At 44.8% G+C, this 18,222-nt stretch overlaps 2 protein-coding genes across 5 annotated transcripts in view; one reads left to right on the forward strand and one right to left on the reverse strand.

Annotated features, from left to right (window-relative positions):
• The window catches only part of Adpgk (ADP dependent glucokinase), a 33,642-nt gene extending 23,917 nt beyond the window's left edge, over nt 1-9,725 (forward strand). The window contains exons 4-7 of one of the 2 annotated variants that reach the window (XM_005369496.2): nt 3,071-3,191; nt 5,994-6,190; nt 6,733-6,831; nt 7,816-9,725. In XM_005369496.2, the coding sequence (XP_005369553.1) occupies nt 3,071-3,191; nt 5,994-6,190; nt 6,733-6,831; nt 7,816-8,364 (966 nt within the window). In that variant the 3' untranslated portion in view covers nt 8,365-9,725. Of the gene's footprint in view, nt 1-3,070; nt 3,192-5,993; nt 6,191-6,732; nt 6,832-7,812 lie in introns of both variants that reach the window. The other variant, XM_005369495.2, reaches the window with a different exon arrangement.
• Nucleotides 9,726-14,851: 5,126 nt separating this feature from the next.
• Bbs4 (Bardet-Biedl syndrome 4) overlaps nt 14,852-18,222 on the reverse strand; it is a 40,915-nt gene continuing 37,544 nt past the window's right edge. For all 3 annotated transcript variants that reach the window (XM_005369498.2, XM_026777243.1, XM_026777244.1), the window contains 4 exons: nt 17,695-17,764; nt 16,965-17,106; nt 16,256-16,454; nt 14,852-15,840 (listed from right to left, as the gene is read on the reverse strand). In XM_005369498.2, coding sequence (XP_005369555.2) covers nt 15,731-15,840; nt 16,256-16,454; nt 16,965-17,106; nt 17,695-17,764 — 521 coding nt within the window. In that variant the 3' untranslated portion in view covers nt 14,852-15,730. The remainder of the gene's footprint in view (nt 15,841-16,255; nt 16,455-16,964; nt 17,107-17,694; nt 17,765-18,222) is intronic.

The following is an 18,222-nucleotide window of genomic DNA, read 5'->3' on the forward strand; positions in this document are numbered from 1 at the left end:
CGAGACCAGCCTGGTCTACAGAGCTAGTTCCAGGACAGGCTCCAAAGCCACAGAGAAACCCTGTCTCGAAAAACCAAAAAAAAAAAAAAAGAGTGTGGGTGAGGCATTATTTATAGGAACATGGAGCTGATACACCACTGAGGAAATGCGGAAATGCACGGGTGTGTGTGCATATGCACGTGCACACACACACACACACACACACACACACACAAAATCTCTCTCCTAGTAAACTGCCTCTTGGAGAGGGGGAGAACAGAACCTTGTGAGTTTGTGGCCTAATGAACCTCTCTTCCCCAGTAAAGCTCTTTAATAAACTTAATGTTTTATATAGGTGATCACAACTGCTGAAACTTCAAGAGGACAATGACAGTGTCATTCCCAGAAAACAGAATATTACAACTTATTACAGCCATGTGTTATTAGAAACGATAAGAAAAGAATGACAGGTTTCTGGAAAGGAGCCGGCACAAGATCACCTTCCAAAGACCTTTATAGGGGATGGGCCAGGGTAGAGAGCAGCTGTTTTAGCAGAGCTAGCTGTTATACATAACACGATGGGGGGCAGGGGAGGACGGCTGGAAGAGCCTTCAGATCTCTCTACAATGGGGATCTCTGACTCACAGCTTCTGGGGAATGGCTGGAGTTCCAGACTGTGACTTACGCCAGCCCAGAAACCAGGCACTAGGTAAAACCACAACCTTTCTTATAGTTACAGGAGTGGGGTTGGAGAGGGTGGGGGTTGGGGGGAGCTGGGCTTTCCTCTTCTGCTGAGACATGAGTGTCCTATGAGCCTCAGGAGCAGCCTGGGAGCTCTCTGTTCTCCCAGAGTAAGATCTTTAAAATGCTGAACTTTTTTTCCCTTTTAATGCTAAGTTTTGTAGACTTCCAAAGGATTTTAAATACACTAGATTTTAGTAATTACCTCTTTTTAAAAATAGGGAGATTTTTACTTTTGTTTGTTTATATATGTAAACATATGGAATTTGTTTATATATATATTTTTATATGGAGATAAGGTCTCACTGTGTACTGCTGGCTGACCTGGAACTCATTATGTAGACGAGGCTGACCTTGAATTTAAGAGGTTGATCTGCGGCTCCTTCTGCCTCTGGAATGCTGAGATTGAAGGCATGTAGCACCATGCCCAGTTTCTGTATTTTTATATATTCATTTGTCTATGTGTGGATTTGTCTATGTGCCACAGCATACATATGGATACTTATGGAAGCCAGAGGACAGACTGGAAGTCAGTACTCTCCTTCAACCATATAGCCCCAGAGATCAGGCTCAGGCCCTCGAGCTTGGTGGCAAGTGCTTTTACCTACTGAGCCATCTCAGGATCTGTTGTTATTGCTGTTTTACATGTGTTATCAATCTTCCGGCTGTGTTGTTTGTGTCTTTAATCTTTATCTTTGAAGCAGCATGACTCTAGAGTTAGCATTTCCGTTTCTCTTCGTTCCTGGTCTTGAGCCATAGTTCTACCTCCTCTTGTTGTTGTTCTGCCTAAAGGACTTTCTTTTATTAATAATATTTCCTTTGATAGGGGTATGCTAGTAAATCATAAATTCTTTCAGATTTTGAACATCTGGAAGCTCTTTCATGGTAAAAATGTGTTTGTAGGGCTCAGCAGGTTCGTTCATGCATCATACGGATCACTGTACTTTGCCTAATGTCCAAGTGCTTTGAAACTGTATTTTTGACCTGTTTTTTTGTTGTTTTAGGAATGTGGCTCCTATTGTCTCAGAATTAAAACTCCAAGTTAGAATTAGGGGAAGGAAATAAAGTGGCAGGACCAAAAATTTTCAGAACTGACAAGAGGCTCGTGTCAAAGTGGAGAGCAGGGAGGGAGGTGAACTTTTACCCAGAAGCCCAAGAGTCTGTACAAAACAGTATACAGATAAGGAGCTCCTTTGCCACAGAAGATGGCTTTGAAGTGTGTGAGCAGGGTGCATCATTCTGAACCAAAGTTAGGGATTCTAGGGTCCATCCCTTCCGCCCCCAAATCCTCCTTCATATTTTGAGACTGTTAGGCTGACCTTGAGGGGTGTGAGAGAAACTATGCACTGGACTGTGGTTCAGCTGTGATAGGAAGGGGCTCCTAGAGGTAACAGCCGGGGATCTCAGGTCCAGGGTGAAGAAAGGGGTTTGGAAAAGTTGCAGCACATCCCCCTAAGCTTGAAAGGCGTGTGGCCATGTAAGTTAAGGCCAGTGAGAGTGTGCGGCCACACAGGTTAAGTCACTGGGCAGTGCAGTCTGGTGAAAGGAAGTAGCCCTCTTTTCCTATACTATGCAAAAATTCCAAACAAGTATTTATTATCAGGCAGCTTTGTGCAAACACCTCCATGTCTATCTGCCCACAGAATACAAGGAATTTTAACAAGACTTTGTAGGAGCTTCACACAGTAACGCACGCTTGTCATTCCAGCTACCCAGGAGGCTAAGGAGGCAGAGGGCGAGTTTGAGGCCAGCCTGTGCTAACTTAGCTAGCCAATATCATCTCGGGAAAAGAAAGAAACACACCCACTCCATCCTGAGAATATAGGGTGTGTGTATGTATAAACTGTGTTAAAACAAAAATCTACTTTTTCAGTTTTGGAGGCTCAAAGGTCCAAAATGAAGGTCTCATGGAGGTATAAAGGGCCCTTTTGCTGCTTGAAGATGGCCAGCTGTGTTCCAGTGTAGCCTTGAGGGGTGTACAGATCGTTTTCTCTGAGTTTCATCATAAAGGCTCTAGCTCCAATAGCATCACCTTGGGGTTAGGCCTTCAGTGTCCGGACTTGAGGAAGACACATTTATTCTGTAACTGAGTGTGGGCCACAGAAGTTGTATAGATACCGAATAACAAGGACTTTGTCATTCCCATTTCTAGGCACATTATGGTCATACTCCTAAAATCCTAAGCCTTGGCAATGAAGAGTCTTGTGCTACAAACCTCCAAAGCAGGAGCTTTTGAAATTCAGTTGGATTCCGATAGCTTGCTAAATGAATAGAATTGACTCAAACACACCTTCCTAGTTACTGTTTGGATTCTGCAGGAGACTGACTTGATGTTGCTTCTTCTCTCTAGGTTCTTCTTTGTGGTCCAATTGGTCCAAAGCTGCATGAACTTCTTGATGACAATGTGTTTGTTCCACCAGAGTCACTGCAGGAAGTGGATGAGTTCCACCTCATTCTGGAGTACCTAGCAGGTGAGGAAGTCGGGGGTGGGTGCTGATGGGAGGACGGGAGGAGGACTGTGTGTGCAGGGGTGACTGTGCCAGGGGTCCTTGTCAGGGTAGGCTCCTGAACCAAACATTTCCCAGCCCATTGTCTCCATGGAATATAACAGTGTTGAAGACAGTGCTCCCTCCCATGAACCTAGGGAAAGAGGCTGCAGGAGAGATCTGTCTTGATTAAAAGTAAGAATGAGCACATGCTTATAATAAAGTTTTTCTTTATTACCAAGAGCTAAGAAGGACAGCAAATGTTTGCTCATTTCTCTTGGATTCTGCCATGAACTTTTCAGGCCCAGCCCTTCCAGGCTGCTTGAGATTTGGTACCAGGCCTCTGGCAAGCTTTCATGGAGCACATCATTCTTTTCCTGGAGGTGAAATGCAGTGTTATTTATGTTTCTTCCCGTTACATAATATTCCAGTGTTATGAGTCCACAGTAAACCTATCCCAGTGGATTTTATGTTACAAGAATGAAGGTCTGATTTCTCAACAAATCTTTAATACCTGGACACAAATAATTTTGTGTTTCCTATTACATCTTTTCCTGTGCTGAATAACTCTTATTTTCTGACTGGGCATCCACACAGACTGATGGGTGTCCCTAGAGCAGTACTTAATGGTCTTCAGTGAGTCACTTCTAAGTCAAACGGGGACCCTCATCTAAAGTAAGAAATTGTCATGTGTGGCACAAATATATGCTTCTTGAAAAGTAGCCCGAGGGATTGGATGTTTCCAGTCCTCTGACATACACTAGAAACAGCCGGGGACTTATGGAGGGCAGGTCTAAACTTAGAAGCAGAATGTTTTAGTAGGGAATCAACATTTAATAATACGGGCTGGGCGGTGGTGGCGCACGCCTTTAATCCCAGCACTCTGAGGCAGAGGCAGGCGGATCTCTGTGAGTTCAAGGCCAGCCTGGTCTAGTTCCAGGACAGGAACCAAAAGCTACAGAGAAACCCTGTCTCGAAAAATAAAAAAAATTAAAAAAAAAACACATTTAATAATACCCAGGCTTTGAGTTGCTGAGTTCAGTTTCCCCAAATGGGACATAAATGTGTCTTTTTACCACTAAATGTGGTGGCAAAGATGAACCTGGGAGTGGGTTTTAAGCCTTGTGAACTGCTTTAGGACCACTGCCTAGAAGGTTCTGGATTGCTAAGGTGTGTGCCAGGGCCCTGCTTCTGTCACTTCTATAGGCACCCATAGAAAATGCCTGGGCATTTTGCAGTTAATTTCTCACGGTGACTTGGGAGAGGAGATGGTACTGTGTCAGAGCTCTGACTCTTGGTAGGGAGCCCACTCAGCTCTCTCAAAAAGAATCTCTGTCCTTGGCTTAATAAGCCTCCTATTTTTGTTCGTTCAGATGCCTAGGTTTTTTGTTTTTTGTTTTCTTGGACAAAGCGGTGGCCTTCTGTTACCCTCATGTGAAGCTGCCATAGGTTCCAGGTAGAGTCTGATGGCAGCAGCCCTCAGTAACCTTAACAGAAGCAGTTACTGGCTTTTCTGTAGCCTGGATTGGTAAATTCCAAGAACATTTTTCAACTTTCTTTTTCTTTTTTTTTTTCTTTTTTTCTTCTCTCTGTCCTTCCAGAGCACCTCAGAAAAGCTCACTTTCAGGCTTAGTCTGGGAATTAAGTAAGTCACTGCACAGGTTCACTGAGTTGATACATTGAGAGAAGAGATTGCTTGCAGAAACTAATAGAGTTTGGTGAGGAGAGGAGCATTAGCTGCACCCGTGTCAGGCCACTCCCTCAGTCCTATGTCTGTGGAAACAGCAGCACGCTCCATTCTCTCCTGTCCCGCCTGGGAAAGGCCTGTTTACTTTTGCCTGGTCATTCCCTGAAGAACTCAGAGGCTCTTTTCCCCAGGCTAAGAGGGACAATACTTCCTAGCAGTGTCCAGTGGAGAATAGCTTGTTTTAACCATTGTGGAGTCTTGATTACAGAAGTACTAGATTTTTTTTTTTGTCCTTGTGGTCATTTAGGTCATCTGTCTGCTTTCTGATTCCCTTGTTCTTTGCTAATTCATTCTCGTGGCTGTGTGGCAGATGCGTTGTGAGGCAGTAGGGATGTGATGAGGGAAACATAGCTGCCCTCAGCGCGGGGGCTATAGGCGATGGGTACCTGCACAGGTCAGTGCAGAACTATGCCAGGTCCTACAGTAGGGCACACTAGTGGCCCTGCCAAGGAAGTAGGAGAAGGACACATTTAGGGAAGAAGTAGTATTTTAACTTGACACTGAATAGTCACTACTCCAAAGCCACTCTTCACAGAAATGGCTGAAACACCTAGATAGTCTTAGACCACAAGCCCAGAAACCTCCAATGGGCAGGAGCAAAAGGTGCAGTCAGCTAGGCTCAGGCTTTCAGCATATTTAGCTTCCAGCTCTGAAAAGTGCTCAGGGTATGGCCCTTGAGAGGGCAGCATGGCCCCTTGGTTGGGTGTGCAGGCTTACTATGTATGCTGATATGTTCTGTGTGCTCTGTAGACATGACCTGTGCTGGAGTTCAGCAGAGCTTCTTTGGAACTAAAGGGGAGCTGGTGACCTTAAAAGGCTCAGGGCTCATCCTGTTTCTGTTTCTTTATTAGATTTGGGTTTAGGTTTTGATTTGTGTTTTTATCTACTGCAATCCGGTCCTGGATGCAGCACCCTGCAGACCTTATACTGCTCTAGGGTCTGCTCAGAGCCGAGGCTCCTGTGAGGCCCCTGCTGTGCCCTGTAGCTGGGAAACTGAAAGCCGCTTCCTTTTCTCCCATGTGTTGACTGGGATTTTCTAGGGGAGGAGTGGGGCCCGTTTAAAGCTCCCCATGCCAACCGGTTCATCTTCTCTCACGACCTCTCCAACGGGGCCATGAATATGCTGGAGGTGTTTGTGTCTAGCCTGGAGGAGTTCCAGCCTGACCTGGTGGTCCTTTCTGGATTGCACATGATGGAGGGACAAAGCAAGGAGCTCCAGAGGAAGAGGCTTTTGGAGGTAATGGCTCTGTTACAGACCCATAGGTCTCAGCTGGTGTTTTCTGTCAGGCTCCTGCCACTGAGCCTCTAGCTGATGCTGGCTTGTCTTGGGCTCTGCTCTGTCAAAGTAGTAGCAGAAAGGCAATTGAAGACATCTTGCCTGCGCCTCTACATGCTGTGCTTAACTGAGTGTGGCTGCAAGCTGCAGGGTTTGTAGCTATGTCCTGTGTTTTCCGTACCATCTCACTTCACACCAGCTATGCTGTGCTTCATGCAGGTTTGTATACATTGGGGCCAACGGCTCAGATTAGGTCCCAGGAATAGGAGACATGAACATACGGGTGCAGTTCTGTGTCCTCTGATTATAAAGCCCTGGTTGCTCCCTACAGAGTAGAGTTTTTCTATTGGGAAAAAGCAGCCATTGTTCACAGAGGAGGTGGGGACCCAGTTCATGAGGACACAAAGGGTGTTTCGAGTACATCCCGGCTACTCAGGACCTAATCTTGCCCTCCCTTCTGCCTGACTTCTATCCTAATGGCACTGCTGTTGTCCTCTCTGCAGGTCGTGACCTCCATTTCTGACATCCCCACTGGTATTCCAATTCATCTAGAGCTGGCCAGTATGACCAACAGGGAGCTCATGAGCAGCATTGTGCATCAGGTAACCACATGGGCCATTCACTGGCTGCCTCTGGCCTGGGGCCTCAAAGGGAAGTTCCTTTCTCCCAAGAGATCAGATGTTTGGGCTCTGACAGGTTTACTAACTGACATGTAGGTGTTGTGTCACTAAGATCTAAGTATGGATGAGCCAGAATGGATCAAGGACTGTTGGAATAATATTTCCTACTGGGTTAGGACTGTGGCAGAATAACCCACGGCCTGAGACTGTTTCTTCCTTTGGAGAGAGGATGTTGAAGTGAAGAGTGTTGGGGGATTTTGTTTGTTTGTTTTGCAGATTTCAGAGGCAAAGCTGAAAGCCCAAGTAAGCTCCTTTTAATTCAACACAAACTTTAGGTAAATTTGACTCCCTAGTGCTAGGTATCTTAGGTTACTTCCCTCTAGACAGCAGGGATGATTTGGATAAGTCCCACTGAGTCAGGCCTAAACATAGGCGTTCCACACCTGGGCTGGCACGTTAGCTTAGCTACTCATTAGCTTTATGAGCTTAGGTGACATATGAACTTACACCAGATAGTGTGAAAAGATCTGGGGTGACATCTGCTTCCACCCCATACCTGATCAGCAATCTCATCAGTTTCATTTGTAACTCCAGTCTTATTTTATGCATTGGTAAGAAAACACGGAAGTTTAACAGGCAGGATGCCTGCTGACACCCATGAGCTCTCAATGGTGAGAGTATCTGATCTATGTGCAGAGGCAAAGGCACAGCAAGTCTTCGGCCCTTTCTACAGTGACATATAGCAAGTCTAGGTCTGGAGGGTATTGAGGCAACTCTGTACAGTTTCCCAAGTAGTCATGAAGTGGAAACAGATTTAATTCGTGAAACTGGTTTCAGAGACGGGCCATGGTAAGAAGAAAGATGGTCCCTGCCTGACATTTCATCATTGGCTGTGTCCTAATACTAATATCCCAGGAGCTAGGTTGTGTCCACCAAAAAGAGACCTGTCATTATTTTTGTTAGCAGGTCTTTCCCGCAGTGACTTCTCTTGGGCTGAATGAACAGGAGCTGTTGTTTCTCAGCCAGTCAGCATCTGGACCTCATGCTTCTCTCTCCTCCTGGGATGGTGTTCCTGATGTGGGCATGGTCAGTGACATTCTCTTCTGGATCTTGAAGGAACATGGAAGGAGTAAAACCAGATCCTCAGATCTCACCAGGATCCATTTCCACACACTGGTCTACCACATCCTGGCAACTGTGGATGGACACTGGGCCAACCAGCTTGCGGCTGTGGCTGCAGGAGCTCGTGTGGCTGGGACACAAGCCTGCGCCACTGAAACCATAGATGCCAGCCGAGTATCTCTAAGAGCACCTCAAGAGTTCATGACATCCCATTCAGAGTCCGGCTCCAGAATTGTATTAAACCCAAATAAGCCAGTGGTGGAGTGGCATAGGGAGGGAATAACCTTCCATTTCACACCTGTGTTAGTGTGTAAAGACCCCATTCGAACTGTGGGCCTTGGTGATGCCATTTCAGCTGAAGGCCTCTTCTATTCAGAAGCACATCCTGATTAGGAAGACTGTAGGCAGTTCGCGTGAGGAATGAAAACCACCCATCTTAAGAATTCCAGGAATAATATAGCTTGGAAAATAGGCTGTGGGTGTCAGAACAGTTCCTAGACCTAATTGGAAGACAGCCAAAGAAATCACAGCAGATTAAACTGTACAGATACATTCCAGCCTGTTGGCAATTGCATAAAAACATTTCAGGTTTAATTGAAACTTAGTCATGTACTAATGAGATTTTTGTTTTTTTTATGTTGTGTTACAAAGGTTACAGCCTCCATTCCTGAGTCCCCAGTTGATGTACCATCAGGTGTTACATGACATTTAACTCTGGAGAGCTCATCCAGCCACAGAGAGCACTTTTCTCCTTGCCCACTAGAGAAGGGCAGTCCCTCCCCACAAGCCTGACTGCTCATAAAGCTTATGTTCCTGGGCAGAATCAAACTGTCCATTCAGTGTTACAGTGACAATATTTGATGTGCATTCCTTCTCAGCCTTCTGCTCAGACATAGGTCAGAGCCACAAGAAAGGATAAAACTGTTCTGTGCTTTATGATCTCAGACTGGAGATGCTGGCAAGACCTGAGCCGCCTCATCAATCTAAACTTGCTTGGAAGGACCATGCCTTCCTGCCCCAGCTCCATAGACTGGGGCTGGCTGGACTCAGTCAGCCCCATTGCTCGGCCCTGGAAGAGCTCTCTACAGCAGAACCCTGGTACTTGTTCCTCCTGAGCCTTGAAGAGATCCGCTTTACAACTGGAATGTGCTTCTGTATGGAACACATGTGTTTCGTGTTTGCTTTGACACCGCCATTAAAGAGTTTGACCTCATAAGAGCCCCAAGATCATGAATAAATGTGTCATGTTGTATATTTTTTTAATAAATCAAGATTTCTGTGTGCTTTTAAAAATAATAAAAGAATTTACATTTCAGGGGTCCTGAGTCTAATCGATTTTGTTCTCATCTCACTCTGAACAGATCTAGTGACTTGCATAGCACTTGGCTGCTGAGGCCTTTGTTCTTTGTTCCCACCAATGGGTTAGGTAGCCCCCGAGCTGAGCCCTAGCAGTAGGCTTGTCAGGATCAAAGTCTCAGAAGCTTCTGCTGTGGAGCTGCCTTCAGGATAAGTGAAAGCATAGCCATGTCAAAGAGCCAAAAGCCTCCTAGTTCAAAGAGCAAGATGTGTGTGGCACAGGACAGGAGCCATTCACGCCAGCCCTGCAGCTGCTCGTGGGATCGCAAACTACCCTCTCTGCTCTGTTTGAGAGAAAACGGAAGTCTACACAAATATGAATCTTGAAATTGAAAGCAAACATCTAAGGATACTGGTGCCTGTCGTTTAATCCTCCACCTCCAAAGAAGCTCAGTTAAAATTAGTTTTCTGGGAGGCAGAAACAAGCAGATCTTTGAGTTTGAGGCCAGCCTGATCTACACAGTTAGACCCTGTCTCAAAAAAAAAAAAAAGTTTCTACACCTTTTCTTTTTAAGTCACCTAAGTGCTGAGATTCAGGTGAACACCACCAGGACTTCAGCATTTCAGGAAGCTAAAGTGAGAGGAGATAACTTTTTTTTTTTGTTTTGTTTTTGTTTTCAAGACAGGGTTTCTCTGTAGCTTTTGGTTCCTGTCCTGGAACTAGCTCTTGTAGACCAGGTTGGCCTCGAACTCACAGAGATCCACCTGCCTCTGCCGCCCGAGTGCTGGGATTAAAGGCGTGTGCCACCACCGCCCGGCGAGATATCTTTCTTAAGGCCAAGACTTTGTAAGCTCTCATGTGTTCTTTCCCTTGGTCTTTATTTGTTCAGCTTCTGCCCTAAGTATAGTCTCAAACACCTCTTTGGGTTTTGCTGGTAATACCAATAAAGACTAGTGACAGGTGTGGTGACCGCCACCTACGCCACTGGCATGTTTGCTGCCCCCTGAGAATTAGCAGGGCCAGCTTTGGCACCACACTCCAGCCCCAGCCCCTCCAAGTGTTTGTCACAGATGGGCCTTGGGCATTAATGGTTGCTAGATCCAGGAAGCTGGAGAGTGCCTACTGTAGTGAGGAAGACCCAGTTCAGATCCCAGCACCTACACTGCCAAAACAAAATAAATAAATAGTCTGAAATTGATAGGTCAATTTTTGATGAGAGTAAAATGTGCCAGAATGTATGTTAGAAGGTTTTACTGTATTGTATAGATTGAATGCCTAGGGCATACACCTGTCTGCAGAATGCCTTTCTGTGAAGGAGGCTAAGCCATAAAAGCAAGCCTAGAATCTGATGCCTGGGATGAATGTGCACAGGTGGGTGGAACTCAACAGGTGGGGCTGTGCTCCTCAAGCCCAGACTCAGGTTTCCACACAGGGTTTATAAGGAGACAAAGGGTTTGACCGTCCTCTAGTCAGTAATGGGGCCGCCCAGGTATGCTACTTTGAAATTGATTTCACCTGGGACAAGCTGCCGCCTGCAGTACCACTAGAAGAGAAGATAGCAGTCAAAGGCAGGTAACCCTTATTATCACATTGAGTCTGCATTTTATTCTCTTACTGAGGGGCTTAAGGCAGGGGTACACATCAATAGGCATAATCCAAATTCATAAACGGTATTTGAGTTGGCGATTGTTACTTGATAATGCTGTTTAACAGGTTCCCTTGGCTTAGCCTCACTTAGCTGTAAAATGGGGCTATCGTGGTACCTTCCTCTCGGGGTTGTTTATAGAGGAGACAGATGCACTCTACATGAATTTAACACAGTATACAGCACATAATTTTAATAATCACTTCTCACTAAGCTGAACAGGCAACCTCTGGGCCTAAGACCCCACTTTAAGTCATTTGAAAGCTGTTGTGATACAGCTTTTTCTTGTTTTGTTGTGTTTTAGGTTAAAAATTTACGTGATGAAGCTGCATGATTTATCACTTGGTAAGTCTCAGCAAATGTATTTCCATCACCGGCTAAATCCTCCATGCCTCCTTCAAGTCATCCCATCCCTAACCATGACCCCTAGTCAACTATTTTTTCCCTCCACTGTCTAGTCCTGTATAAAGCTACTCATTAAATATAGAGAGTCCTACAGTGGTGGCGCACGCCTTTAATCCTAGCACTCGGGAGGCAGAGGCAGGTGGATCTCTGTGAGTTCAAGGCCAGCCTGGCTAGTTCCAGGACAGCCTCAAAAGCTACAGAGAAACCCTGTCTTGAAAAACAAAAACAAACAAACAAAAAAAACAAAACAAAACAATATAGTCATGTGTGTTTTGTACAGCTCCGTATTTTGTGGCTGTAAGTACATACAAGTTCCCACTTTGAGGTAAAGAATCTCTTACCAACAAGAGCTTGAATAGGTTCTTTTCAGATGAGAAACTTTAGGACCAGAATTGCCAGGCTAGACTACATGCCTGCTGACAAGTTCTGATTCTGTCTTGTTCTTGCTAACAGTGGGAGTTTTCAGCGTTCAGTTGGAGCCATTCTGGTGGGTAATGACTGCTTTTTCTGTTTCTCACATGACAAACGCTAGGCGCTAGTGCTCATTGGCCACTCCTATACTTCCCTCTGTAAAGTCCTAATTGGGTGTTGGGTTGGTGTGATATTTGTTTATTATTGAGCTGTACGATTTCTTCATGTTGTCAGGTCTGATAAGGTCTTTGTGAGGTCTGTTTTCTCCAAGCGTTAGCCTAATGTTAATGTCTTAACAGTTGTCTTCCCTGGGAAACATGACACATAATCCACGCAGTCTCAGGTGGGGGTTTCATGGCGCTTTATAACTTCAGTGTTTACAGTTAGGTCTGTAATGGAGTTTGACTTTAATTCCTATGCAGTGTTAATCTGAGGACAGGTTTATTTTTTATTTTATGTACATGTGTGTGTGTTGTATGTGAATAACATAGTTTTGAAATACTGCTCACATTGTGGAATGACTAGATAGATATCCAGATCATTGGGATCAAGCAGTTTGTGGGTATTTCAAACTGGTTTTCACTTAGTATTATGCACTAACCATAGATTTTCTCAGCTTGATTCAGCTCCGTTTTGTACTCTTCCTTTTGTCTGGCTCTACTGAAATTTATTTACCTACTCACTTGTAGATATCTTGATTTGCTTCCAGGTTTGGGCATCTGTGTGGTGGATTGTGATTAGTTCCAATTCATTTCAGCAAATACGTTAAGTGTGACTCTTGGATTATATGTCCAGTTTGTTTAGTTTTTAAAGAATATGCCAAATTTAGTTCCAAGGTACCTATGCTCAAGCCTTGCTAGCACTTAGTATTGTCAATGTTTTGGGTTTCGGTCTTTCCAAAGGCTCAAAGCCATAACTGTATCTGTGATTATCATTTTGGTCTTATTTTCCAAAGTCTGTTAAAACTGTGCTGTGAGCTCCCTTCATAGAGTAACTTTTTATTCTTTTCAGGATGAATGAGAAACTGAATTCAGACACCCAGAAGAATGGACATGTGCAGCCTGTTACCTAAGAAAGCCTAAGTCCAAGCCCTATGGAAAGCATTGCCTGTGACTATTCCTGGAAGAAAGGTGCCGTGTTGCCCCTGAGGAATGGGGAAATGAGCAGGCCTCTTAGTTTCTACCAACTTCACCTGAAGAGAATAGCACTGTGCCCCTGTCTGCCCTCAGACACTAAGACTTTAGCCAGGGGTAGTGGCACACACCTGTTAGCCACAGCATTTGAAGGTACAGACAGGAAGACCAGGTGTAGAGGTTATTCTCTCAGCTATATATTGAGTTTGAGGCTAGCCTGGGCTACATGAGACCCTGTCTTAAAAATATTTAAAGTCCTCTCAGAGTAAGGAATTCAGAAAAAATCTTAGTTTCCCCTCTACTTTTTATAAAATGAGTAGTTTAATCTCTTCATGGGCTTCTGTTGCCACCACTACTTCTCCAAGGGTGCATCCTTGCTTGGTGAGGAATGATCAGGGGCTATGTCCAGTCACAGGTTCTAATCCTGTGCAGCCTGGCATGTACCTTCTGAAATGGGTTTTCTTTCCCAACTATAGGTTCCTCCCCAATAGGAATATTGCTCTTTCTGACAGATACTTTGTGGTAGACACACTCCTGAGACTGACCCCCCCCTTCCTGAACTCTCTTTTTACCTTCCATAACACCACACCTTGCTTTTCTTTTTGAATAGCTGTTTCCCCTTTCCTTCCTTCCTTCCTTCCTTCCTTCCTTCCTTCCTTCCTTCCTTCCTTCCTTCCTTCCTTCCTTCCTTCCTCTTTGATTCCTTCCTCTTTGATGTTTTGTTTTGTTGAGGCTGGCCTCAAACCCACAAAGCTCCACCTACCTCTGCCTCCTGAGTGCTGGGATTAAAGGTGTGTGCCACCACTGCCGGGCTTGTTTTCCTTTTTCTGTTTCTGCCTTCATCTTAAAAAGACTTTCTAAGCCCATGCTCTTCAGCTAGCACAAAAATCCAGATTCCTCTAGCTCAGTGGTTCTCAACCTCCTAACGCTGCAACTTTAATACAGTTCCTCATGTTGTGCTGACCCCAACCATAAAATGATTTTGTTGCTACCTGACAAGTATTTTGCTAGTATTATGAATCATAATGTACACTATCTGATATGCAGGATATCTGATATGCGGCCCTTGTAAAAGGGTTGTTTGACACCAAAAGGGGCTGCAACCTACAGGTTCTTCTCTAGCAGAACTTTTTTTTTTTTTTGGTTTTTCGAGACAGGGTTTCTCTGTGGTTTTGAAGCCTGTCCTGGAACTAGCTCTTGTAGACCAGGCTGGTCTCGAACTCACAGAGATCCACCTGCCTCTGCCTCCCAAGTGCTGGGATTAAAGGCGTGCGCCACCACCGCCCGGCTAGCAGAACTTTTAAACAGACTTCTTTCTCAAGTCAGGTGATTTAGGTGTCTAGAAGGTATCATTGGGTTACCACGACAGACCAGCTTATAACCAGACTTGATAAGTCCTTGATCCTAGTCATCCATATTCCTAGTCCACAATGAGTATCTACTTACCTATATAGCCTCTTCTCATTTGCCGCCTACAACCAGACCCTCCTTTCTTCAGATTTAGCGCTTGGGTTTCTTTCATGTTTCTTTTTTTTTTTCTTTCTTCGCCTTTTTTTTTTCTCTCCTCTCCCTCTAAGCCTATACCCTTATTATTTCTCACCAACACCTTTTAGTTTTAGTCAATCAATTTAGTCTGTACTACCCTTCATGCTGATGTAGAGGTGAGTTTTCTTGATTACTCCATGACAAATCTGCTACCTGGGCAAAGGAATTACCGTGCTTGCCATCAGAGATGAGAAAACTGAAGAAGGCCTCTGTTCAGTACTGTCAAATCAGACCCAGCCAAACTCCACACTCTGGCTTGACAGTGTGTCAGTTTTCTAGCTGCCAGCTATAGTGAAAACTGGGACTGCCTCCAGGGGCCAACTTCTAGGCTGCTGTGAAGCTGTACTATAGCTAAGACCAACTTGGCTCGGAGGTGGTTATAGTTTCAAACCAGGCCTGGAAATAGGTAAAAAAAAACAAACAAAAAAAGACAGTGATCACAGGTTTTTGGTTTTTTAAAAAGCTTTTAATGAGACCTCTTTGTGGTCCATAATCTTTACAAAGGCCACTAATGGGCCAGGAGAGCATCTGTCAGCATTTATCGTTGATTGTCTTGGTTAAAATTCTTTGGCTAAGAGCTCTGTTCTTTTTTCAACTGTACTAGGGATCAAACCCAGGGCCTTGGCAAACTGAGCAGAAGCTCTAACAACTGAACTATTCTTCAGTCACCCTACCCACACCCTTTTCTTTAAATCCTTGGTGCCGATTCCAGACCAGCCTTGACTCCTACTACTTATACTGTCATGATCTGGCTCCAGAGTCTAACCTCTTTCATTCTTTAAAGAATGAAAATAGGGACTTGTTTTAGATTCTCTGAGCCGATATAGCTGGGATACGTTCCAGATTGGGTCTCAACTTAATCTAAGGAGGGGGAGGGGAGAGCCCTATTTAACTAGGTTCTTAATCCAAGGTTTGTGTTTACAGTGGGGACTAATATGTTTCCACAATCCAGTGAAAATGGGGCTACCCCACCACTACTGAAGAGGTCCCTTTCCCTCTATTAACATAAAAGTCCTTCATCGAGTGATGATCTTTGATCATTTGCCTTGCTGACTCTTGGAGCTATACACGCAGGGCCTCAAGCCTATCTAGCATGTCTTCTCCCTTGTTCCTAGATGATGGGGCCAGCCAAGAGCTGCGTGGGCCTTATATGCTCCTCCTGATCATCACACCGCACCCTGGGTTCTGTTTGAATTCTGCAGTGCTCACCCAGGGAACAGAGCTGGCCTCCACCTGCCTGGTCCTATGACTGACCACCTTCTATATGGTCTCACCAAAGAGACCCCCTACTCCAGGGTCATCCTGTTTTTCTCGTGCCTTTTGCTATTTTTCTTTCTTTTGTTCAGATGCTTCTGTTGGACTTGCCTCCACAGTGGGCTCTGGCTCCAATGGAAGTGATGGTGGTTTTGTGAGCTGGGCTCCTCCTACAACACCTTGCAAAGAAACAAAACTTGAATTCTTAGTTATTCCATTTTATAAGAAATCAATTAAGAGGGAACTCTGTATTATCTGAGACTATGAAGACTGTAGTGCATCCTGCAGCTAGGAGAGTTGCCCATAACTGAAGGAATAAAACATTAAGCTTGTGAAAATTAAAGCGAAAATGTACAACAGCATGCACTTAATAATGCATTTCTAAACCTAAAAACTGACTACGCAGCTAAGCCTGCCTGTACAGCTTGCCCTTGAGAAACAAATGCTGGTTTCTACTCTGGGCTTTTCCCCCTTGGCTAGCACTAAATTTGCCATGAGTTTGCAGTGTGCAAGCCTTACTCAAAGCTGGGGTCTCTGCTGATAGAAGTAGCTTTTCCCCACTAAGTCTTCACAGAGCTCTGTGTAGCCTCCTACCTGAAGGGAGCTTCCTGTATGCGGCTGCTGAAGACATCGCCTGTCCTAGTGCTTGATTGGAGCCCAGAGGCTGCTGGAGAGCAGATTTGTTGGCTGAATTGGTCCGGTGCTTTGACTTGAGATCTTTGACTGGCTTGGTCCAGACCAGTGCCTCTCCAACCTGGAGGGCAGCTCCCAACTTCTGAGCCATCTCTACCATCTTGTGCCCACATGGGAAGAAAAAAAAGCAATTGACAAGATCAGCAGAGCCAACCTGCCTGCTGGTACTAGCAGTTGAAGGAGGAAGTACTTATAATAAGGAAATCACTTTTAAATGCTGGGATTACAAGTGTTTTCATGCTTGGCCTATGGAAATCATTCTTTAATGGAGAATAGAAGTTGCTTACTGGATACCAAGGGGACTCCTTACAGGATCTCAAAATGCAATAATTCAAGTTTGATGCTTCACTGGCCAAACTGCCTGTTCCTGATAAACTGTATTAGTGAGAACTAATAACTCAGTAAACCTGAATTCTTTTGTTACTTTCTTCTAGCAATATTTGTCTAAGACTGTAAATTGTCTAAAACTGGCAAATTCATGCTGTAATGAACATGAAGCCGAAAGAAACATGAGCTTATGATACCTTTCATCTGCTAGCAGTTTGCTTAATAACAGACATGGTAATAATGATGATAACATGATAATGATAATTGCTAATAAGAGACATACCTCAGAGTCAAATTCCAGAGGACTGTTGTCCTTAAGAAAGTTGACCTTCTTCTCCATCTCCTGGTACTGGGCCAGGGCACCCTTTTTCTCACCCTGGTTATACAGCAGCACAGCATAGTTCAGGTTTACTAAAGGGTTACACCTGTGGCAGAGACAGGGACTCTGGGACTAAGGCTCTGCTATAGTCATTTGAAAATTCTTCTCATTATATGAAATCCAAACAAAAATAGGATTGTCCCCATTATACAGCAAAGTGCTGTTATGACTGACCCACGAACCAGTGTCAAGGAGCTAACTGCCCAAGCAGCAAAATAGGATAAGGACTGAGCCTGGCACCAACAAAGCCTCCCAGGGAGGGGCTGAACAAGAAATCCCAGACCTGTTGTGTAGCAGATGCTGGTGGAATAAACTTTCCCCAGGAATCTCGTTTATTTTTGATTAAGATGAGCCCAGAGTCCCAGATGCTAATCTGTTTAGCTCACAGTTTATCAGCAACCCAAGCCAGAGTGCTGCTAACTCTTTAACTTGCTTTGGATTCCTGACTACAGAGCTTAGAACTGGAAGTTGTTTTCTACGGCTTTTAATTCTTGCCAAGCTCTACCTGCTTAAGAACCACAACCTTCTAAATTTATCCCGCATAGTGACTAAGCCGACTCCAGCAGCATTAGTCTTATGGCACACTTTTCAGAATAACACTCTCTGGCCCTTCCCCATAGAACAGAATGCTCACTTATCCAGGCGGACAGCTTCTGCATAAGCTCTCTTGGCATTTTCTGTATCTTCCAGATTGGTCAGAGCCACTGCCACAGAGAAAATCAGGAGAGCTCATCTTAGCAAAAATAATACTTTAGACCACTTTAGACCACTCACCTCAGCAAGCGTCCTACTTCTGCCACTGCTTTTCAGGTATTGCCTTGTCCAAGCCCAAACCAAGGTCTCCATTTGTCCCCACCTGCCTCCAGCCTCTCGCTGACGTACAGATACAGTGACCACATCACTGCCCCTCCCTAAGGATCCTCATCTTACAGATGATGTTCTCCACAATGATCTCTAAAACTTTTAGTGAGCCACAGAACATTAACCTTTTTTTTAATCCAAAATCAGGTGATGTGGGAGTGATTTCTTATTAATAAAGAAACTGCCTAGGCCCATTTCATAGGCCAGCCCTTAGGTAGGCGGAGAAAACAGAACAGGATGCTGGGAGAAAGAAGCTGAGTCAGTGAGTCGCCATGGTTCTCCCACGCCAGACAGACGCAGG

The sequence above is a fragment of the Microtus ochrogaster genome, unplaced genomic scaffold (assembly GCF_000317375.1).
Source record: "Microtus ochrogaster isolate Prairie Vole_2 unplaced genomic scaffold, MicOch1.0 UNK49, whole genome shotgun sequence".
NCBI classification, from domain to species: Eukaryota; Metazoa; Chordata; class Mammalia; order Rodentia; family Cricetidae; genus Microtus; species Microtus ochrogaster.